This window comes from Stegodyphus dumicola, chromosome 5 (genome assembly GCF_044657685.1).
Source record: "Stegodyphus dumicola isolate Sdum_Otavi_A_Nest chromosome 5, ASM4465768v1".
NCBI lineage: Eukaryota > Metazoa > Arthropoda > Arachnida > Araneae > Eresidae > Stegodyphus > Stegodyphus dumicola.
The window spans coordinates 137,981,597-138,006,648 of record NC_140772.1 but is presented as its reverse complement, the minus strand read 5'-3'; the positions used below and the strand labels follow the sequence as shown (position 1 = coordinate 138,006,648).

General features: G+C 32.7%; 1 protein-coding gene across 1 annotated transcript in view; it reads right to left on the bottom strand.

Annotated features, from left to right (window-relative positions):
- The window catches only part of LOC118190192 (protein Obscurin-like), a 735,887-nt gene that overhangs the window by 461,613 nt on the left and 249,222 nt on the right, over positions 1 to 25,052 (bottom strand). The window contains exons 11-12 of the mRNA XM_085817109.1: positions 8,571 to 8,661; positions 7,541 to 7,806 (exon numbers count right to left, since the gene is read on the bottom strand). Coding sequence (XP_085673235.1) covers positions 7,541 to 7,806; positions 8,571 to 8,661 — 357 coding nt within the window. The remainder of the gene's footprint in view (positions 1 to 7,540; positions 7,807 to 8,570; positions 8,662 to 25,052) is intronic.

The following is a 25,052-nucleotide window of genomic DNA, read 5'->3' as shown; positions in this document are numbered from 1 at the left end:
AAATGTAGTTTTTATTCAGAATACAACTCCCTCGCACAAGGTAAACCCATTAATAATAAAAGTAATTTGCTTTCTTTGAACCCTTTTTTGGATGCAAATAATGTAATGAGAGTAGAAGGCCGATTACAAGGGGCCAATGTAATGTTTTCACAAAAACAGCAAATAATTTTGCCTGTTAAATGCAAACTAACTAAGCTGATTGCTGAGCATTATCATCGGAAATATTTACACGTAGGTTCGCAAGCATTATTGTGTTTTATGAGACAGAAATTTTGGCCATTACAAGGTAGGAATTTAACTAGAAAGATTACCCATGAATGTATAATTTGTAGTAAAAATAAACCAGTCACTATCGAACAAATTATGGGGTCATTACCTGCAGAGCGCGTAAATCCAAGCTCACCCTTTAATCATGTCGGCACCGATTTTTGCGGTCCATTTTTTATTAGGTACAAGGGACAGAGGAAAGGAACTCTTCATAAGGTATATTTAGCTCTTTTCATTTGCCTTGTAACAAAGGCAGTGCATCTCGAACTAGTGAGTGATCTCACCACTCACGCATTTATTGCCACCTTAAAGAGATTTATTGCTAGGCGCGGAAAATGCTCAATCATTTTCTCAGACAATGCAAAAAACTTCGTTGGCGCAAATGCCGAATTGCAAAGAATTAACAATTTAATTAGAAATCCTGACAAAAAATTAGCAGATTATTTAGGTGAAGAAGGAATAGTATGGAAGTTTATTCCCCCATGGACACCTAATTTTGGTGGACTATGGGAATCTGGAATAAAATCCGTGAAATACCACTTAAAGCGGATTGTAGGTAATGCAAGGTTGACTTTCGAGGAGTTATTAACTGTAGTAACTCAGATAGAGTCTGTTTTAAATTCTCGCCCTATTACTCCCTTATCTTCCGATGTAAATGATTTAGAGGCATTAACACCAGGTCATTTTCTCATTGGAAGACCCTTGAATGCTATAGTAGAACCCGAATTAATTGATATACCTGAAAACAGACTCTCAAGATGGAAACGAACTACCAGATTTGTCCAGTTGATATGGAATCGTTGGCATAGGGACTATTTAAACACACTACAACAGCGTTCAAAATGGAAGGTAGAACAAATGAATATTAAAATAGGTATGCTAGTACTAGTTAAGGAGGATGAGCTTCCTGTCTGTAGATGGGTGTTAGGGCGCATTACAAGAATTTTTCCTGGAGTTGACGGTAAGGTTAGAGTAGTAGAAATACAGGCAGCAAAGGGCATCATTAAGCGTGGAATTACAAAAATTGCAATTTTACCCCAAGAAGTAGCTTCCTAAGTTAGTTAAGTGTTAGCTTATTATTATAAAACTTGTATTGTACATTGTATTGTGTACAAAATTTTGTATTGAAAATTGAATACTATTATATTGAATTAAGAGATGTTATTCGTATTGCATTATTGTATAAAGTAGTAATTGTACAATTTTGTAAGTTATTATGAATATTATCGCACGAAATTATTGAAGTAACCCTTCAATGCCGGGGGGTATGTTAAGTCATTAAGACTATTTAACTGTAAGATTACGTCATTTTTTTCTCTTCTTGGCGCCTTGCATGGCGCAGATGTTCATTACAGCAACCCTGTAAACGCTTACTCGGTTTTATTTTTTATTGCTGTTGTTGTTAGTAGTAAGTCATCGCTTGAAAGATGGCACGCATTTGATTAAAGTTGTCGAATAAAATATTTAGTACAGTCCACATCTAGTTAAATTGAAATTGTTGTATAACAACGCACGCATCGCATGAACAGGGCTAAACACATTCAACCAGTGTAAAATTCCAATTACCCATATGGGCTAAACAAATTCAACAAGTGTTAAATTCTGAAATTCCAACTTACAGCCATTTTAAATTATTCAGTAAAAAATATTACGAGGGACAAGAGTAGGTAATAAACAAAAACTAAATTTTTTCTACAATGGATACAGTAACATTAATAATTACTTTCTAACTGAAAATTTCACCAAAAATAATCATTACTTGGTTGCATACTTGTAAACACAAATTCTTAGTGAAACTTGTAAATTTTGTTCAACAGCAATTTACGGGACCCAATATTATCAAAGAGCTTGTTACATATTTTTGCAGTTTTAAATTCTCTACAACTAACAAGTACAATAAATATTACTGCACAATCAACTTCCTACATCCGAACTATGGCAATATTCAGCTCTACAGAATTTTCAGATAATGTCACAACAGTTTCCAGCTACTAAAGTACAAATCTCACCAGCTTTTAAGTATCAAAAACCTCTTAGCAAATTGCTAATTAACCACCACGATCTAGCTTCTACAGCTCTGCAAAGAACTTCAATATAAAGACTAGGTAGACGATTTTCATAAACATATTGTTACTGGCAATTTAACAATAGTTAAAAACCAGCTTTTAAGAAATTTAATGAAAAAAGGCACAAAATTTCGACCTGTACTGAAAATTGGCAAAAATCAATGTTTTAGAAGTTTCGTAAAAAATCTTGACGAGTTCATAGTTAAAACTAGTTACAAATTAAATATTCCAAATTCTGCCTTTATGGCTTGGAAACATGAAGTGTTAGAAGAAATGAGGCAAAGTATTCAAAGGATAGAATTTAACAGCAATTTTGCATGGAATTTTCTCAATTCTCTAACACAAGATTTGAAGCAAAAATTCGTAATCACCAAAATTGACAAAGCCAGTAATAATTGCAGCATTATTTGAAAATTTTTTTTTATGTCTCACTAGTTGACACTGAACTGAATAATGCCATTACTTACAAACTTACCAATATGCAAGAAAATGTCATAGCAAAAAATCTTAAAGCAATTCATAAGAAACTACTAATTACACAATCATCTAACTACAATAGATTAGCAAATCTTTATGCTCTTCCAAAATGCAATAAATCACCACTTAAATTTAGATTTATGGCAAATGGTACAAATAATTATAAAAATAATATAGATTACATATTTACGATTAAACTTCAAAAACTCTGTATTTTAATTCATCAACTAGTTGACAAGCAGCACAACTCTTGTTGGATTATTTATAATAACGCTCCAGTTCTCAGCAAATTTAAAAGTTTAGAAATCAAGAACATTAACCGCTATTACTTTGAAAACCTTTATACTTCTCTACTATTGGACGAAATTTATACTAGTTTAATGCAACTCCCACAACTTTTTCCTGACATGCTAAGCATCCTCTGAATTGAAAGATGGAAAACTTAGCTGCAATGTCCCTTATTTAATAATTACATTAAATTCAATAATAAGATCTTTCAGCAGGTAGAAGGAATTCCAATGGGAGCGAACAGTTCTACACAAATATGCAACCTTTTTTATGCTAATGAATTTAAATTCCAACTTAGTTTTAATAAGAATGAATTAAAGTTATTTGCAAATACATTCAGATACACTGATGATATTAAAACTTTCATTAATAATTCAGCTTTTGAACAATTTAAAATTTACCCAGATAGTTTAATACTTAATAGAACTAATACGGATTAAGAGAATATTGAATACCTACACCTGCTCATAATTAAACACAACAAAATTAAATTATATGATAAAAGGAGGACATTCCTGTTTGAAACTATTAACTGGAACTCTAATATCTCTAAAAAAGTAATAGGCAGCACTTTATATAGCCAAAAAATTAGAATTAAAAATATATGTACTGAAATAGAAAATTTAAAGACAGCAATAATAAAACTAATTAATGTTCAATTTAATAACCAGGTCCCAAAATATTTTATTAAATTCTTTATTAAAAAGGCAGGCATTAACTTTTCTTTTTAGTTTTTTAACTCTTTATGTTATGATAATATTACTTTAAACCTTAACTGAAGGGTAATGGAGGATTTTGAAGAGTTAAAGGATTACTTGTAAATATTTTGTAAAAGTGTATATTTTATCAATACCGTATTCTTTCCTTTTACTAATGAAGGGCCAACTTTTCTCAAAAGTCTCAATTACAGCCCGAACTGAGTGAAGATTTTTATTTAATTTTCTAATTTCCTTACTTTTGGCCAGAAATTAGTTAAAGTTTTGATTGAACTTGTAACTTCAGTTTTAAATAATGCAGTCTAGTACAAAAAATTTCCTACAATAATTCTTTATTTCAGTTGGTAATTTTCTTTTCCATTCTAATTGTATTTAAATTTATTCAATTAAATAAAATTATTTATTCGAATTCAATTAAAAACTATTTTCGAAATTTTATTTACTAACAAATTTTTTTTCAAATAATTTTACTCTTTAGTTGTTTGCAATATCTTATTTTCACAAACAGTAGCAGTGCATTTTTTTACATATTTTTTTTTTGCTTTTACACTTTTTACAATGACTCATAGTTGGCAACATTTTTGCACACTAGCAAGCATTTTACTTTTTTTGAGATTTACAACATGGTTTTTACAATAGCTCTCACAGGTAGCAGCTTTGCACTCAACTTTACATTGTATTAGAGAGCTGTATTTTTATAGTTAGCAGTACAAACTACTCAACTCCACTTGTTTAGCAAATGCTGGCACAGCTCAGAAATTCAAAACTAGGTAAGTTGATTTAGAACTTGCTATTTACTTGCCTTTTTATTTTTTATATTTATATTTTTATATTTCAATTGTTTTATATAGTTTATTTTTTAGGTTTACATGCATAATTCGTGTAGAGGAAGTTTCCTGTAAGCAAGAGTTTCTAAATTACTTTGTTTTTCTGATCTTAATTGACTTTTAATTAATTTTAACTCTAGTCATTTACTTGCTATTTTCTCAAAATTCCACTGTTTAAATTTCTTTTTTTGTAACTCACAACATTTGATTTTACTTTTATCTTTGTCTATATGGATGACGAAACACGAATTGAGTAATTGAAGAGTTAGGTAAGGGGGCAACTTCCCCTTGATAAGTCTGTCTCCTACCTGCTCAGCAATTATTCACTTATGCAATTTTTAGGAATAATAAATTTAATTTTTGGAATAATATATTGTTTTATATAAGTACAATTAATTTACATATGCTCTTAGAATTTAAATGATATTGTAAATTAGTTCGCAGCAATAATAATTATTTTATTTTTATTTCTTTGCAATTAATATTTCTCAATTAAATTTTAAATTTGCTTTATACGAATATTTGTTAAATTAATATATATGCTTAAGATGTTCAAAAAAGGCATTGCTTTTGTAGCACCATTTGTGCTAATGTTTTCCTGAACTACTTCTGTAGCGGGGGGGGGGCGTCGAAAAAAAACTTATTTTACCAAATGCAAAAAACATTATTTTATAATTTTCCTCATTGGTCTTATAACTACTAGGATCATAACAATTTGCGCCCCTAAATTTAATATTTTTCTATGTTTAATAAGGTAAATATAAGACTAGATCCATTTTACTTATATTTTAATATTATTTTATAAATAAAAATAATAATGATCATTGCTATTCTTGCTTTTGTAAATATTTCATACGTTCAATGTATTATTTCAAGCATTTCGTAAATATTTCATATCCATGTCTTATAAGGTATTTCTCCCACCGTCTTGGCGAGTCTTCGTGGTGTAGTGGTCTGCACGCTCAACGCGTAATTGAGAGGTCCGCGGTTCAATTCCCGGAGAAGGCGTTGCTAATTTTTCATCTAGCCTGCTTCAAAAAAATACCTAATGTCTCTAAATCTTTGCCTTCAGTGTTTTTGACGCTCATTTTGCCAAAAGACGTGATAATTTTGTAAGGTAGTTTATGTTAATTAACCCAATTTTATGATTTGTATTTTTACTATAACTTGTCCGTTTTGTTAGCCTCCACCAGGATTCAAATGAGACATATGATTAATTAAGGCGAGGGTTCCGAATGTTTTAATTATAGTGTTTTTGGCTGAAACGTTCGCAACTTTACTTTCTATTTCTCAGCTCTGCCACTTAATACAATTTCGGCATTGTCCATTTAGTGTCCGAAGTTAAATCGCACCATTAAAGTCTGAACCAGCTTAGTTAGGCCAGCTACGAACTCATTTTAGACTGCATTTTAATTTCCTGTTTAATGCCTGCAAATGTTTGACTGAATGCACAATGGACATTTGTAAATGTATAGCACCTGTGTGGCGAAGTGGCATTCAAAATACATCGTGAGCCAAAATCTTCTCGAGAGCTAGTGGCAAGGAAAGAGGGGTGAGAGACCCTCGCATCGGCCCCCACGGGATGTTCTCCTTTGGAATTTCAAATCGAGACGAAGGTTATTAGTTAACTTGGTACAGCAATACTTCAATCATCTGTGATAACACAAATGTGCTGTCCTAGCTTCTACCTCTATCTGTTTGCACAAGTTGTGCCTTCTATTAAATTTTCTGTTTTTTAAATGGCAAGAAATTTGGTTAGGTGAATGAACGTTTTCCTTCTGACATTAAAAAAAAATATTTTAATCCATAGAGAATTTGTTGTGTCTGTCTGTGACATAATCAATCTCTCCATACGTATTTATTCTTCTCGTCTTCTTTTATAGTTTCTTCAGTTGCCTCTTTGTTCTATCTCTGTTTATTTTAGTCGATTTATAATTTATTCATAAATGCAGTATGTTAGTTCAAAAAATGTAATACATAAATGTTTCGGAAAGAAAGACGACTTTTAGACTAGCTAGCAACTACGTCAGACAGTGACGAAAAATTTGCTAAAAACTGATATTGACTGAAGCTGAAGTTAAATACCCGTCAGAATTTTCCTCAACTAGTTCAAAGTTTATGCAAATATTTGCTTAAATATCTAATAATAGAAAGCATATAAGGTATTTCTCCCGCCTTCTTAGTATGCCTTCGTGGTGTAGTGGCCAACACACTCGGCAGAGGTCCGTGGGCTCGAGTCCTGGCGAGGGCATTGCTCATTTTTCATCTCCTGCTTGCAAAAATACCTAATGTCTCTACAAGCAAAACAAAAATTTGCACTGCCATATTTAAAATAATAACTTATCACCGGATGAGAGAAAACATATAATCCATGTCATATCTGTACTACATTAAAATCCATTCTTTCCATCCTCAAAACTACAATTAGTTCTGTTCTGATCATTATTATAACAACCAATTAAATTTAAAAAATATAAAGCTAGTCTGTACTAAAATGATTTAATAATTTGTAAAAATAGTTTACAGTGCTGCTTGCCAAATATTTAGCCTAGACAATTTTTGCCGAGAAAGTAAACATACCAAAAAAATGAGAATAAAAAATGAAACATAAGCATAAGAATAACTTGAGTCTTTGTTTAAAATGCTATTTACAACAGCCTCCCACCAAAAAATTTTAAAAAATGTCTTTGCTTATTACATTTACAAGAAAATATTGTGCGTTTCAAGGTCATTATTTTTGTAGATTTACAAAGAGAAACAAAATATTTTGATTGATTTCATTTTAACAGCATTTCTTAGATTTAAAATAAGACAGAGAACCTTCTCTGACAATGTAAATGAGCACTAAGTGTTAGGCGACGGAAAAAATCAGCATCGAATCATGTCTTATTTCTCTTACTTTTATCTCTGTAGGTGCCTCTGTTTGAAAAGCGTTAGAAAAGATAGCTGCTTTACTGGGCATAGAGAGGCTGGATTCATCAGCTTCATAAGCAGAACTTAGTTTTGTCCTCTTAGCTGTCGTTGAAAGCGAGAGACTATCATCATCTAGCTCCCCCACCGTTCTAGTCATCCTAGATGAGCGATGATAGGATATGGATTCCTCTCCAAAGGTGGTCGAGGATATCCGAGATGTCGCAGATGAACTGCGAAGAGATGTAGCGGTGTCTGAAAAAACAAAAGGAAAAAGATTTTCCCAGTGAGATTACACAATTAATCTTCTTTCATATTACAAACTTGATTCATTCTATATTTCTGCAGAAATAAAAGGCATACATTCTCACCTTTTTCCCTGAGAAAGAATTTAGAGTTTTCTTTTCATCTAAATTATCATTTTGTAAAAATAAGCTAAATATAAATGAAATTTGAAATGACATGGTAACTTATAAATCCCATTATATTTTTTAATTGACCATCTAAAATTTTCACTTTAAATTAGCAAAATAAGTACATTTTGTCAATTAAAAGACCTGAAGTCATGAAAAATTTGTATGTGAAACTTGAAACGGGGTCTGTCATGATTACTGTCAATGATTTTAATAAATAAAATAAGTAATACAAAATTTTAATTTAATGCTATGAAAATCTCAATTCTCAATAATTATTTGTGATCGAAACAAAAAATATGTTCAGATTTTTTAAATCTGAAAGTACCATAATTATGAGTGCATGAAATTCTGTTACAAATGGCTGCGAGAAAAGCAAAATCATAACTGGCGTTAAATCTAAACTTTAAATATGTAATTCTTTTATAATATCTGAAATAGAATATCAAATAAGAACTGGGAAAATGTAATTCTAATTTAAGACCTTTTACACTGATACCAACTAAATTTTTGGCTAAGATAAGAGTTGTATACAAAAGAAAGGTAAATCCCCACTTTAATTCTGTTCTCTAATACTAAAACGTACGTCTAGATGGAGTCACTTACCATCCGTATACTGATAGGTAGAGGACTTGAAGGAGGATCGTGTGAAGGACATCTTGCTTTGCTGGCAACCTTCCAAAAGGATGGCTTCACCCTGTAATGAATGATGATAATAATAATAAAAGAATAAATAAATATTATTTCCTTAGTGTCTATTGCTGGGCACTTTTAGAAAAGAATTTAGCTAAAATTGTGCATACAGGGTCTACATCCTACTCTACAGTTTATATTTACAATATCCTAAAAGCCTTTGTAAATTTGTTCTTAGGTAAGAAGATAGATACAAAATAAACAACTAGAAGAAAAACTTAGACAAAATAAGAACAAAATATTACGGTATTACAAACCGTGCCTAATCCCAGAGTTAGAATGCGAAAGAGCTTTTGGTTAGGTGATACAATCAGCGATACTGAAGATAAGAGTTTAAATTTCATTTGAAATTATGACAAATACTAATATCAGAAGCACACCTTATTTAAATAAGTAAACAGCTTTTGACGCGAAATATAATTTGAATGCAATTTTTTTTTTTTTTTGGTCCCAAAGCACGTTCTTATTGCATTTGGATGCAAATATAGAAAGCTATAGTATTAATACAGATAAAACTGAATAAATGATCTTTCGTCGAAATGCCTAAGTAGAATTAGATTCTCCAATAGAAATTATTGATAGATTTCATTTTAGTTGCAAGCAACTTAAAAGCAAGCATTATATATTTTTAATCAAATACGAAAAAACAAGCAACGCAGGCTAAAAATATAAAATTTAAACATATTAAGTGTGGTTAGCAATGCATTACATAATGCGAGTTCTTCATTATTGGAGACAACATGAAACATTCTCTTATATGAAACTATTAATACCAAATGACATTACTGAAGCCACGTAACATACCTTCCATTTTCTGAAAATTAAAACTATATAATGAGGGTTATTACGTAACAATGGTAATGAGATGCAATTCTTCACCACTCTCCCCTTTCATTACTTTAATCCTATTCAGACATTTTAACTATAAATATTAAAAATAAAATATTTCTGTTAGGTCAGTTAAAACGGAAAATACAAAACCCATCTTTATTTTCTATAAGTGTTCATAATTCTGGACTTAGAACTGAGTAGTAAATTGATTTGCTTATAAGAGAATATTCCTCGCAGCCAAAATAAATTATTGTCCCAAGCTATATACTGTCGCAGAACACCGGAACTGAGCCTCTGAAAACTAATAGTTTAGTTCAACAGCTAAAGATCTGTTTTCATTTCATCTTCCAGCCTGTTTTATGTATAAAACATTTTATATATTTCCTGTGTAAGTGCTTACATTGTAGAGTCACTTGTTTTTTCGAAGCAGGAACATTGAAAAATGAAAGGTACCCTAACCAGGATTCGAACTTCAGACCTCCCTACTGCTAGCCGGACGTACTTCCAGTTACATCATGATGGCACGCGACAAGAAGGGAGAAAATACCTACATTGTGCTCTTTTTAAAGGGCGATTCAGGAAGTGGGGGCCCAGTCGCCAAATTCTGGTGATGATGAATTATCGTTCGCGACATTTTAGTTCAGGGCCACATTTTAGGTTAGGCATGTAGAATTTTTTAGAAACCAGAAAACGTGAAGAATCAACAATGTCCACGCCTGTATTCGAATTTCGGATCTCCCAACTGCTAGCTAGATGGGCTTTCTATTACACCACGAAGGCAGGTGTTAAGGAGTGAGAAAATACTTCACAACATATAGAGATGCCAAACAAAGTCCATCCTAGCAACTTTTTCCGAAATGAAAAGTTCTGAGTTGGAGCTGTATTGTAAGAATGACTACATTAGGATTCCTTTAGGGGCTATAATCATACAATATGCTAGATGTTTCTGAGTATTCCACATGCCTTTGCACATTCAGTTTTGCAGAATATACTATGTTCCCGTACACTTGAAAGGTAATACTCTTTTTTACACAGCAAAACTCATCAAAAACGTGTTGGATGAGTCCAAAGAAGACGCAAAACACAATCAAAGTTTCCTTTATCTCTAGAAACTAACATGATCAAACCCTTCAAGTGATCTATTTGGCGGAAGCTGAAGCATGATATCCTTAACGATCATTTTATTAAAAAAAATGGTGTAAAATAATGCGCAAAACTTACACACATCCATTTCAAGTTTAATTTGTTGTGTATAAGATGACTACAATGGATCAGTATGCATTAAATGAAGACCAATCATCATTTTATCTTCTCTGCTTAAAAACATACGATGTATAATACAGATATATACAGAGAAAGGCACTACTGTGGTCAAAAAAGTATAGAGAATGATTCCAAAAAACATTAAATTTCAGCGTATAATTCAATATTTATTACATCCTTTTCAAAGTAATGCACTTATGCCAAAGATTTTCGATTCTAAGGAACATGGTTTAAAGTAGGTTTTGTGAAACCTTTTGAGGACTAGTAGCGAATTTCATTCTATTTCATCAACAGATTAAAAATAATAACCATGAAGCCAAAATTTTACCCCTTGTTCACACGATTCTGTATCAGGAGTAATATGAAGCCAAGTATTTATTGAGTTTTAGGCTATGAAAATTCATAAACAAAAACAACAGTAAGAGTTTTGTGGAAAGGCGTATTATCAAGGTGCAAAATCCCTAACTATCAAATTGTAATTATAAAACTATCTCTGTGGTTTGTTAGATTTCATTTACCTATTAAAATCAAATTATTAAATATATAAAAAGTATTATTGTTAAAGTAAGATCGATTATTTAATCGAGTACTTAAATTTGTACAGATACCTCACACAAATGAATTTTTATTACATAATGTTACGAATTTTGTACACATGTAGATAATTTTAGTAAAGTCGTATGTGGAACTGTAGGTTTTTTTTTTTTTTTTTAATTTGTATAATGTAACATGAAAATCTAAAAAGAGGATGCTCTTCCGTAAATGGCTTTCTGGCTAAATTGGCAAGAAATGACAATTTGGCGAAATTCGTCAAAAGTTGCAAAACTTGGCTACCATTTGGCGATATTTGGGTCCGGTTCATATATAAATGTAATGGGTATTACAATTGAATAACTGTAATTAATCTATAAATGCAACGGTAACCGTATCTGGCCTTTAGATGCAACTTTAACCATATGTCTTTCAGTAATTTCGAGAAATGGAATCTACCAAAGATTTATCACCGGCCGAGTGAAAACGACATAAGACCAGAGAGAGCATCAGCTCTTAGTTGCTAGTTCAGAGCTGAATTCGGAGTATTGAGATATCCGAGAGAGCTTCGCCTTTTAGATGCGCTTTGCATCGCGTTATGATAAACGTTCTTAGCAGTTTGAAGTGTAATAACTGATTGATTGTACACTGTGATACTGTGAAGAGCTGCATCAGTACTTTACTGGAAAGTTCCAAAACTGTGAACTGTTTCTTTTGGTAAAATAAATTTTATCAAGCTATCATCAATTCTGTGTGCTTTCAAGCTATTTCGAACTCGTACGCACGCAACAGTATATTACAATAAAGAAGACAAACATTATACTTGAACAAAGAGTTAAAATATTTCCCTCGCTTTCCTACAGCATGCAGTTACATTGGGATTTTAGCCAGAATAGAACATGAGAAATAAAACAAAATATTTAAAAGAGTTCTTATTTACTTGACGGGGACAATTATAAATAGCAGTGTAGAGGGTTATCAACAGCTGTTCAAAATTGCTAAAAATAAATAAATTAATTAATAAAAACTTGGTTCGTAGCATTAACCTTCATGCTAACATTTTTTTTCCTTTTTTTTAACTGTTATTATTATCACTGGCCTGATCTAGACTAAATATTTCTCTTTTAGAAACTACATGAATGTCTTCTGAGATACTGTAGTTACTATCAGTCCCGGAACTAGCGGGGGGCAAGCCGGGGTTCTTGCCCCGGGCGGCAACTTTTGTGGGCGGCAAATTCAAATATAACTCTGGATCGTATTTGGTATGTTGTTCGCTAAAACAGCTCTCTAATTTTAGAATAATGTCAATACGCTGAAGTGCCACTGAATTAGGGATAGACATGGCTATGCAAATTTTATAGCGCTTCGTGGCATCTGTGCTCCCGTGAGGAAGTTGTGTTAAATGCACATACTGCTAGTACTATGGCTGTTGTTAATCAGTTGTTTCAATTACCAGGATGGGTAAAACTTCTGATTTAGACAGCTTCAATCTCGGACAGATAGTAGGCACTCGACGCATGGGCCGTTCAATTTCCAAAATACTCAGTAGGCTAGGATTTTCAAGGTCGACAGTGACAAGAGTATATCGAGAATACACGGATGGTCGGATAAAGAACTAGCGATTGGGCAAATTGCAAAGGATAATTAACCTAGAACAAGCGTGGTGTGAGACGGCTCAGCCGTATTGTACATAGTCAACGAAGCCAAACATTAGCTCAAATTACCACACCGCTGAATCAGGGCGGCAGTCCTACAGTCAGTAAAAGGATCTGCAACGCTCGCTTCACCATATGGGCTTCGGAAGCCATAGACCCACGCGAGTACCTTTGTTGAATGCATACCATCGAGCTGCACTTCTTGCCTGGACAAGATAATACAGAGAATAGACTGTAGTGGACTTGAAATGAGTAGCAAGGAGTGATGAGTCTTGATTCTGACTAATTAACTGACCGATGGGAAGCTGAGAATATGGCGTCAGATTCATGAAGGCATGAATCCTGTATGGCAGATTGGAACTGTACAAGGAATCATGGTGGCTTAATCATGGTGTGGGATGTTTTCTCTTGGCAGTGTTTGGGATCTTTGGTACCAGTAGCAACCTCCCATAATATGATTCGGTACATAGAGTTGCTGGGCGATCATCTCCATCCATTTATGTTGTCCTGTCATTAACACGGAAATGGAGTATCCCAGCAAGATAACTGCACCTTTCCCAGGTCCTGGTTGGCTACTGCCTGGTCGATGAGCATTCTTTTAACTTCTCTGTCATAAATTGTCTTTCAGAATCTTATTGAATCTATGCTTCGTCGTTTGGCAGCCATTATAAAGGCCAAAGGAGGCCCAACTCGTTATTCACTACCTGTCCCTAATTCAGTGGCACTTCAATGTAGTTTTAAGGCTAAGTTTAAAAAACCTCTTTTAAGAAGATTTCTAATTAAATAATAAAAACCCTTTTAAAGGAACATGAGTTAAAATAAAGTACAGCCGATTACAACTATAAATATGAGATCAGAAAGAGGACAATAGAGGGACTGCAGACGTCACTGATAGAATCAGACTGACTCTATCAGTAACATCTGGAGTCCCTATATCGCTTTCTGTCTGGGCGGGGTGTATTCAGATGAGAAACAGAACGATAGCTTGTTGAAGAAGTCGCCTGGTTCTCATAGCAACGTCTGCTGAGAAATGGAGAAACATTGTAACTATTTTCTAAGAGCTAACCCAAAAAATTAACCTTGGGCCATCCTGGACAAATGAAATAATTCGAATTAATATTCGTCGAGTATATACAAGACACAAGATGAAAGCAAGGCATTTAGATTTTTTTGCAGCAAGTCTGCAACTTAGGCTTATCATTGGTTTGACTCGGAACGGTGGAGTGCATTTTGGATTTTAAAGCTAGATTTATTATTATTATTATTATTATTATTATTATTATTATTTATTTTTTTTTAAAGTTTTCAGGTCTCTTCTGTACTCTTTTTTCGTTTTCCCCCCCCCCTTAGATATGCTTGCTTTCAATAGCCAGCAATCGAGACGCGACCATTTATTTAGGACTGTTGAGTGTAATTACGTCAATTCTTAGTTATTCTTATTAAGGCAATTAACTGACTCTATCAGTAAGAATCATAGGGTATTTCATTTAGATTAAAAGAAACCATCTGCGCGCTGAGGGGAGAAAAGCGGAATATAGAAAACGAGCCAAAGATAATACCAAACAGAGAAAACAAATTTCAGCTAAGATGAAAAATTAACTTTAAGGAAGAAGTAAACCGTCAGACCCTGCCGCAGTTCCGATTATGCTAAGATTCTAGAAGGTATTAATATTTATTACAATTTGCGCGGCAAAACATGACTGCATATATCATTCTCAAACAATCTACAAGTCAGCATTTGGGAAAGAACAACCTTCATCGACATCAAACGAATAGCTGGAGGACATGAAACCATGATATAAAGATCTTTTCATTTAGATGGGGGCGGGCAGCAGAAAGACAAAAAACTAAAAAAATTTTATTCTTTGGACCCATGTAGTTGGCTGGTCATAGAAAAAAATGAACGATCACCAATCTTTCTTAAGCAGTCAGTCAGTATTATTAACCGGTAAATATCCAGAAAAGGTAAACCTCAGTCCTATTGAACGTGATGGCAGACATTTGACATGTAATACAGAACATTAGTAAATAATGAAAAGCTTAGAAGATCTTGGTTTACATATTCTAAAAATAAGAATGCAATTTTTTGTACACCATGCAAGATTTATCAGAAACATGGTGCTGCCGCTACACTATACTACAGGTTTCATTAATGGGAAAAAGTTTTAGCAAGATTAACTGAGCATGAAGTGTCTGGAATCCACAGAGGTGCATGAATAAGTGCAAAATTCGAGTACAACAAATGAAATCATGCCAAGGCATCGACCACGACACTGAGCGACTCATTCACACAGAGAAAGAAAAATTCTATATAATCACGGATGCGGTACTGTATCTTTCAACAAACTGTCGTTCTTTTTTGGGGTCTGAGGAAATCCCAAGTAGCCTGTCCACAAAGTGCCCTCGACCTAGCGAAGGAAATTTTCTGAATTTAAAATCGCTCCGCTTGCCAAACATAATTCAACTCTTAAGTACCAGTCGAAGCACCTAACAAAGGGAAAGGAATCATATTATGAAATTATTAACTTAAGGCAAAACAGTCTGAAGTAGCATTTTAAACGATATTAAAGAAGCCAAATACTACACAATAATGCTCGATTGCACTCCATATGTGTCTCATACAGATAAAAATGAAACAGGTCATTCAATATGTAAAAACATGGCTGGCATTTCTAAAACAGTACAAGATAGGATTACAGAAAAGAATAAGCTGAAGGAATTTGGGCCCTGTTTGGCTCACTCCTCGTATCTTGTCTCCTCCTTCGTGAACGAAAGCTGTTAATCTGTTTGGAATTACTCAGAAAATACTTTGCTCTTTTGTCGGATGCACTACTCGATGGTACATTATGAAAAAATGTACAAAATACAACTTAAAAAGAAGCAGCTAGACGAGATGGTCGGCAAAATATGTGGCTGTGAAAATCCTTCTAATGAATTCACCGGAAATATTAAAATATTTAAAAGAAATTAAAGATATTTCTCTTGATGCGGAATCAAAGCATGAGGTAGGACATCTGGTACATACTGTAAAAAATTTTTAATTTACGATCAACCTGAAAATTTGAGCTAATATTTTTCCAGAATTCAATCGAATAAATATAGAATTTCAAAAGGAATTCCTCTTCCGCGTTCTGTGTAGTTAACGAAAGAACTGGCCAAAACTGAGGAATTATAAAAAATGAGAGAAAAATCCTATGGACTATTGGATACAAGAGTGTAAAACAGTAGCCGAAAAAATTGCAGTTGAGTCTATTTTGACAAAGAAAGAATTCCACAGCACAAAAAGCAATCTGATGAACTATTTGAGAACAAATCACGAACATTTCAACCTGTTCAGATAGAAGTTTCAGCAAATTAAAACATATTAAAAAATATCTACGATCATCGTTGAGCCAGGAGCGTTTATCAAATCTCGCGGTTCTGACAACCGAAAATCAAACCGTAGATCAAATTATGACGATTCCATGCACTTAGTTGCAGAACAAAAGGCTTAGAGTAAAATTTTAATTTTCGTTACTCATTCCGTGATATTTTAATAGCGTTAAGGCAGGTAAGAACTTAAAATTACTTATGAAATAGAAAGTATGAAAAACAAGACAGGAAGCACGAACACTCTCAGTAATAGCCCATATTTTGTATACAATGGCTCCATTAGTGGCTGAGCAATAAAAGCCGCTGAGCACTAGTAGTTCGGCCCGAGAGTCAAGTATATGTGAACGTGCTGAATGTATAAGCATTTCCGCGATATCCCCCGTGTGTAATACAGATACAAGCCAGTTTTCCTTACAAATTTTTTCCACGTTGCATTCTTCCTTTTCCATGCAGTGCCTAATGGTGAAACACATAGTAAATAATCAGACAAATCCGTTGAATACTGGTAATTCGACCTTGCCTGGGTTCAAACCCAGGTGGAACGGGCTGGCTGCGTGACTTGTTTTTGTGGATTTCCTCATGTGTAACGTGAATATGAGCCAGTTTCCTTTAAAATGTTCCTCCACGAAAGCACCTTCCTCTAGCATATACGAGCCAGTTTCCCTTAAACAATTTTTCCACGGGGCATTGCTCCTTTTCCGTGCAATGCCTAATGGCGAAACTCATAGTAAATAATCAAACAAATGTCCTCAGCAGTGGCCGAGTGATTAAGACCGATGAATACTGGTAGTTCGATCTTGCCTGGCTTCAAACCCAGTAGAACCTGCTGGCTGCATGGTTTGTTTTCGTGGATTTCCTCATGTGTAACGTGAATACGAGCCAGTTTCCTTTAAAAGGTTCCAACACGAAAGCACCTCTCCTCTAAGCAGATAGCTATCCTGTTTTTGCCATATTCATATAATCTAACCTAACCTAATTTAACCAGTATGCAATAATACGGAACAGTGAGAAGCTTAGGAGATGCCCGTTTTCCCTAGAGCGTAAAAACAAATGGTGGCGAGGACTGGAGGATTAGTTAGGATTAGGATTGAATCCGAAAGTAAGCTTACCAGAAAGTCGATTCTTCTAGAAGGGGACGATTTTCTAATTATGTAGCTTTGCTACGTATTTTTCCTTTATTAAAAAAAAAAAAAAAAAAAAAAGTACGTAAAGAATTTAGTATAAAATGGAGTTTCGGTGTTTTACCTCAAACCCTATCTATTTCTGTATTTATTAAACAAATTAAAACTTGTTAGAGAAACTTAAAGGATGATGGGTGAGCGTGGCAGTTTTACCTTTTGCCCCACATCAGAAAAATCAAAGATCCAGCACTGGTTATTATATGTAAGTATTTTACACTCAGTGATTACCTTCAGTGTTTCTTTCCATATAATATCTGTTCCAGTTATCACGTTTTCTTGCCACATAAATAAATAATTATTTCTTAGAATAAAAACTTAATTATTTGGATGAAAATAGGTAAATTTGCATTTATTGTTAATTTATTTAATTTTTAAGGAATTATCGCATTTCCGTCGATGTCTTCACGAGGTGTAAGAGGTGCATAACCAATAAGCAGACTTCAACATTGGCGTCGGAATCAAAAGAGATCAGAGCTGTATTAACCGTTAAGCAATATAAGTACGCGTGTAGGGAATCAAGGAAAGGGAGCAACACAAAAAGGTCCTTACGTACTCAGGAAAGGGAGCACCAAAAACTTTTCCATTGCCAATTGTACCATGGAATGCATGTTGCAGCTAAGGCTTAAACGACAGAGAGACGAAATGAAGAAAAAGTGGCGTAATTATATATGGGGGATTTTAAAGATTTCAGGGGGCACCTGAAATCTTTAAAATCCTTACAGTGTTTAAAAATCTTAATCCGGCCCTGGAAGAGATCGATTGATTTCTGCCGTTTCTTGACCCCAAATCATATAAAAAATGTCTTTATAAACTTTACTCAATAACACATATACATAGATTAAAATTTTGTAGATGTTCTATTTGAAATCGCTTCACTGTTCAGACTAATGTTATTTTATAAATTCGTACTCAATTAGCTCAAAAATGTGTGTAATTTCAGTTTTATACATATAATCGTCAGACTCGGGTTAACAAGCTTTGAGGCTTTAGACAAACTGCCCCTTGAATGGCCTTCAGTGTCAGTGTATTTTACTTTGCTGAGGAGAAAACAGAGATAAGAATTCAAGTATGATTTGAAGGCCCCTTAAGATGTAGGATTTTAGGCCTGAGGCTTGTAAGCCTAGGCATAGGCAGTAATCAGGCTTTGGAATCATAAACATCGCGCACTAAAATTGCATTGGTCTTCTAGATGATACTTTTTTCTTTCCATATAATATCTATATTATTTAAAATCAAGAATTACAGTTCTGTTCATTATGTTATCTTTGTTACCTTGAGTTGTTAGTTGTTATCTTTTATTGAACAGAGTTATAAGTATTTACATTTAATTTTACTTCGATATCATAAATAGTAATAATTCTTCATGTTTCGATTGACTTGTTAACCCAAACGGGCGGTTAGTCCAGAAGGGCTGTTAGTCTCAAAACGGCATTTTGTGGCGTTTCACTATAAACGGAGAATCACTTTTAAATTGTTGCCTCCAGATATTATCACCCTGTATTGTATTTAAAGAAAATAAATAATAATAATCTGCATGAATATATGTATGTTTCTCGCACTGTGAAAAAGCCGACGATACCTAGAGCCATTAAATTTTGAATAACGTAATCCTCCACCCGAACATGGGCACTTGAACGCCCGAATTTAGAATTTCAAATTTTGTTTCATTTTCTATTTCATATTTTGTAGAACTTTAATAAATTTCTGATTAACAAACTCAACGATTTTTAAGCGAGCAATGGCACCACTGTCTGGGAATATATATACATCTCCAGCGCGCGAGACTGTCTATCGGAAATTCTAAAGATATGCTATTTTTAAATATTTTGTGATATTGCTGTTGGAATGAATTAAATGTGGTTTAATTGCTAAGAACATGATATTTAATAAATAAACGTAACACATAAAACGTTAAAAAACGCCCCTTTGGGCGTAATATAAAATCTAAAAGCTTTCAGATTTTTATAGCTTTTCAATTTTTTTAAAATAGTTCTGATGATTAATAAAATGACAACAAAAGCTAGAAACAAATTTTAAAAGAAAAAATGTAATTTGTATTATGGCATTTTTACATTGATTCATTCGTCACTGAATGCAGTATATATTTGTAATAATAAAATTATACAGAAACAGATTTTGGAAAAACAAACAAACAGAAACAGCTGTATGGTAATTTTATTTAGAACATCTGATTCTGTAATTTTAACCAAATATTATTACTATAAATTTTCCATTGCACTTTTTTCAGATAAAACTGGAGAATCCAGTTACATATGCCATTATGATTTATATAACTATAAGATTAAATTATAAAACGTGTGTAAAATGTTTCTCAATACAAAAAATAATAATTTATGGCCAAGGTATAAATTTTCAGTATCTTCACGAAGAGTACGTAATCTGAAATTTCGTAAAAGCTTTAAGTGTGCTAATAAAAAAGCCTCTAAGATTATTTAATCAATAAATGATTTAATAATTAGCGCTTTAAATTGTATTTATAAGCCGTACATGTGTAATGCATCTGCATCCATTCAATGTGTTGCAATAAAATAATCAACGCATTGTTATACAGTAATCAATGCATTGTAATACTTGACAGAATCTAAATACTAATTCTTACAAAATATTACATGCTTTCATGCCTCGAAATTCTGATTTAATAATAGATTTACTTCTTAAAGCGTTAAAACAATGTAGTAAAATAAATTAAGGAAATAAAAAACAACGTACGAAATTAATATAGGTAAAGAACATAACGAACCTGTTAGTTACATTATCTACCACTAGATGGCAGCACTAAGAAACATCCTTGGAATGAAGGAATTGTAAATAAGTATTGTATGAAGGGCTTGAAATTATATCGAATGAAAACACTTTCTTAAATAAGTTTCAGATAAACGTATTATTGATATTAGATTCATAACTTAAATTCAAGAAAGTCAATTAGGATACAAATATATATTTCGAATTGGAGTATCTTGCTCTAAGATTTTATGCTCTGTGTTATTATTTGCAATATGTTAAGAAATATTTAGGTAAAGCGCGCAAAAGAAAACCAAAAAAAAAAAAGGGGGGGGAGAAAAACCATTAATGCTATCAAGAAAAAGATGACTGGTTTTGTATTTCATAAGTTCGTTTTCAGTAAATCAGTTTTGCTTCTAACTTGGCTACTTGACAAGCAAAATGGCAGTTTTTTAGTGTTTAAAACCGCAAAAACGAAAAAAGAAGCAAAAATAGAAGAAAAATTTTAATTAAACAAAAAAACATATAATTAAAAAAATGAATTTAATCAAACAAGCCTCCATTTTGCTAGCAATGAAGGAAAAAAAAGAACATTTTTAATTAATTTTAAATTTATAACGCATTCGATAAAAAAAAAAAAAAAAAAAAGAGGAAAGAAAAAAAATAAATAGCAACAAATTTGCAAATAACTTAATCCTGACTTACGCAAATCTCGCAGACAGTTTAGTGACAATTAAACATGTAAAACATTTTGCAACCTACATAGAAAAATAGTAATTAAACTTTTCAGTAATTAAACAGAAATTAAACTTTTTAGGGTTTAAAAATATTTTTGTGTCTTAGCAGCATAAAAAGCAGCATAACAAGAAGAATAACAGTTCTAAGTTCAGAGTAAGGAAATAACGTGTCAGGAGAAAATGAAGCATTTTTGTCAGAAGTAGACGAAAATGTTTGGAAGACCAACTAAGTGTAAAAGAATTATGAGATTTGAAACTGAAATATTAAACAAAAGACACAAAAAAATTGAAAGGTAGTGAGTACAACCCAATGGCAAAAGGTCAAAACAAATTAGAATCAAATCTAAATTGAACATGAAATTAAAATTCTAGAACTTAAAAACAAAGGTTTCTAAAAATACAAACTTGCAAACATAATAAATTAGGAACCTAAAAACCCAAACTACATGATGCAAGCTGTAGTAATTCGATCTTAATAATTAAATTCATTTCAAATACCACACTCAAATTGGCAATAAAAAAAGAATTAGCACAGATATTGAAAAAGAACAACTGTATTATGAACTGCAAAAACAATCAAATATAAGAAAGTAGTGAAAACATTTTACCTCCTTTCTTGGACGCGCTTCTAAAATGGGACAAAACAACTATTCTTCACGTACATTTTCTTCACATGCATACTGTACATAAACTAACAATTGTGTCAAGTTAGAAATACTAACATTTTCAGACATCTAAAATGCAAACTTCGGGCTAATCTGGGCTCCAGCAATTGGTCATTTCTCATTTTAGAAATTCTTTAGAAATAATGCCTTTTAATAAACCATATTTCATTTAATTTGATATATACCAATTCATAATCCACATTCCATATTTTTCTCCATAAATTATTTACGTCATTTTTATTGCAGCAAGCAGCTAGATATCGTCTTCTGTTGTGTGCAGCTTTTCCTTTTTTTACAGTTAAATAAGTTTCGTAAAAATGAGGATATATATTTTTCTTCGACAGTAAACAGTTTACTCTAAACAATACTCTCTAGGACACTTGGTACCCGAAAATCGATGAAACTGCGGATTTTAAAATTTTTTGCTGAAAAAAATACCTTAATACCCTTTCTACACTGAAGAGAAATTTTTAAATGATCTGACGATAATAAATAGTATAAAAAGGGTTTTAAACATTTTGAGAACCTTTTAAAGGCCACCCTCCATCAATGTTTTTTTTTTTTTTTTTCTTTTTTTCTTAATTGTTTCAGTAACTTGTTCAAAGTCAGTGTAAAAGACGAGGAATGTAATTAAAGATGACTTCAATTATCAACGAACTCCGTTTATAGATATAAATTGATTTATTTAAATTCAAAGCGAAATTGAAAAAAATTTCCACCTTTAAACTGGCAGCTTTATATGTATATATTCAGCTCAGTAAATATTTCTATGTGTATTATCAGTCGACTTTGCTATGCTTCTTCAAAAATTGAAATTCTTTGTGATAAGACTCGAATAGAATGAGATGGCATATTGAAAGTGACCAAAGTTCCTGACTGTAGCATTATTGAAATAGTACTGAAAACAACATTAAACGCTTTAATTAATTAAAATATACCTAAATTATTATAAAACGCAATTTATATACGAGAACAAATGCAATAAGAAGAGAAGAATTTTTTTTTTTTTTTTTTTTTTTTTTTTTTTTTAAATATATAAATAAGATAGCTTGTGTCTGTTCGAATTTCAAATTTTCCTTTTTGAAAAAATTAATAAAAGGATAAACTATTATAATTAATGTTGGTTACAGCAGTTTTAGAAAATATATTATAATTAATTCATGCAATTAAATTAAGAAAATTTTTACTTGCACCTTATAATTTTTTTTTTTTCAAGCTAGATTAGGTTTTTAACAAAAACTTGTAATTTATGTTTATATGAACCAATTTACCAGTACTAGGCTTTATTATATATATATATAGAGAGAGAGATTTACCAAAGTAATATTGATTATATTCTCCTAATAAAGTTCGTAGAATGTATCTGAATGAAGTAACGCGGAAGCATTAAAACTTAATCCCGAAAATAATATTTCTAAAGAAACTTGAATTTAAATCCCGAAAATAATATTTTTAAAGGGCCTAGGATTATGAAAAATAGAAATGGAAACTTTTAAAATTAATAAACGTTTATTTTAAAGGAACTTTAATTATGAAAAATAGAAATGGAAACCTTTAAATTAATAAATGTTTAGTTTCTTAATATTAAAGTTTCCCTTCCTATTTTTCATAATTCAAGTTCCTTTAAAAATACTATTTTGAAGATTAAATTTCAATGCTTCTGGGTTACTGCATTCAAATACATTCTACGCACTTTATTAGGAGATAATATAATCAATATTACTTTAGTAAATAAATTATTATTATCTTACTTTGCAGTTATTGCGCAAGTATTAGGAAATTAATATCGATTTCAATGAATTTCAATTAAATAATTCAATCTTTGATATATATCTAATAACAAAAAAATTCTTTTGAAAACAAAGTACAAACATGCCTTATTTGAAATTTATTAATTATGAATTCAATTTCTGGTCTTTGAATTCAATTTCTGGCTTTTACATGAAAGGAAGAAGAGGTTGGGATATGCAAATTATTAATATTTCATAGCATTTAGACGACGCAGGAAGGAGAAACGACACCTGAAGCGCTGCATAAAAAAAATTAAAAAAAAATTTTAAAAAAAAGTTGTATAGTGGATTTATCATTGGGAAAGTGCTTTATAAGGTCGGAGTTTGCTTAGACTATCGTGTTATGCCTCGAATAAGAAGACGAAATGCTTACCAGCAAGTGTCGGAATTCGATAGAGGCAGGATCGCTGCCCATCGTGAGTGTGGATTATCGTTCCATGATATCGCCCGTCGAATTGGTCGACATCTAACCACTGTCATGAGAATATGGAATCAACGGACTGAAGAGCATGCTGAACAACACGCAGAATCTCAACGCCCTCCCATCACTATCGCCCAAGAGGACAGACATATTGTGAGGTCAGCTTTGCAAAACTGTACAATGACATAACGGACCATTAATCTGGAAATGGACATGTTTGCAGCACGCCCAGTATCCGCTTGTACGGTGCATCAACGTTTACGGTAGCGTGGACTATCAGCCCGGCGACCATTACTTCGGCTTCCCTTGACAGTGCAACACAGATAGAGACTGCGACTCTGGTGCGCCGAAAGACAGAGCTGGATGCAAGAGTGGCATAATGTCGTCTTTTCAGAAGAGTCCCGGTTCTGTGCGCAGTATTCTGATAGCTGTATATATGTCTGGAGGCTCCGAGGACACGTGCAAAATCCGAGGACTCGTGTTGCACGTCGTATTCTTACCTTCCTGGATACACAGGGTATCCGATTGCTGCCCTGACCTGCACGGTTTTCAGATCTGTCACCCTAAAAAACACCTGGTCATGTGGTTGCGAAGAGGGCTCGCCACCCCTCACCAGCTAATACGATTGATGAAGTGTGGCACGGACTTGAAGCAACATGGAATGAATTGCACGTTTCTGTCATCCAAGCTTAGTTCGACACCATGCCTAACCGGGTAAGGGCCGTTTTAGGTGCCAGGGGTGGCAGATATTTCTACTAATTTCGCACCCCTGTAAACCACCAAACTGATTACAAATTTAATCATTTTTGTCTTCATGCCATACTGTTCATGTTCAAAAAATATGTTTTTAGTATTTGCTTTCCTTCACAGTCTTGCAATTTTAATGGCCAGCAGTGTATATTATATATATATATATATTGGAATTCAGTAACAAAATTTTTAGGAAATTTGAGATGATTTAATGAGCATTCAGACAGTTTACTTTCTTTAAACTGCGTTTTCTCAATTTGCATTTTTTAAATAAATCCTTCTATTTAAAGTGCTAAAACTTTTATAAATATGGAATAAATTATTTGAGATTTTTACTGCTTGTTTAAAATTATATATTTAATAGAAATAAGAATGGTTTTTGCCAAATGGTGAAAACAAAAATTATTGAAAGTGAAAATGTGATTGAGATCATACTTTTTTCATAAAAATGTGCTCT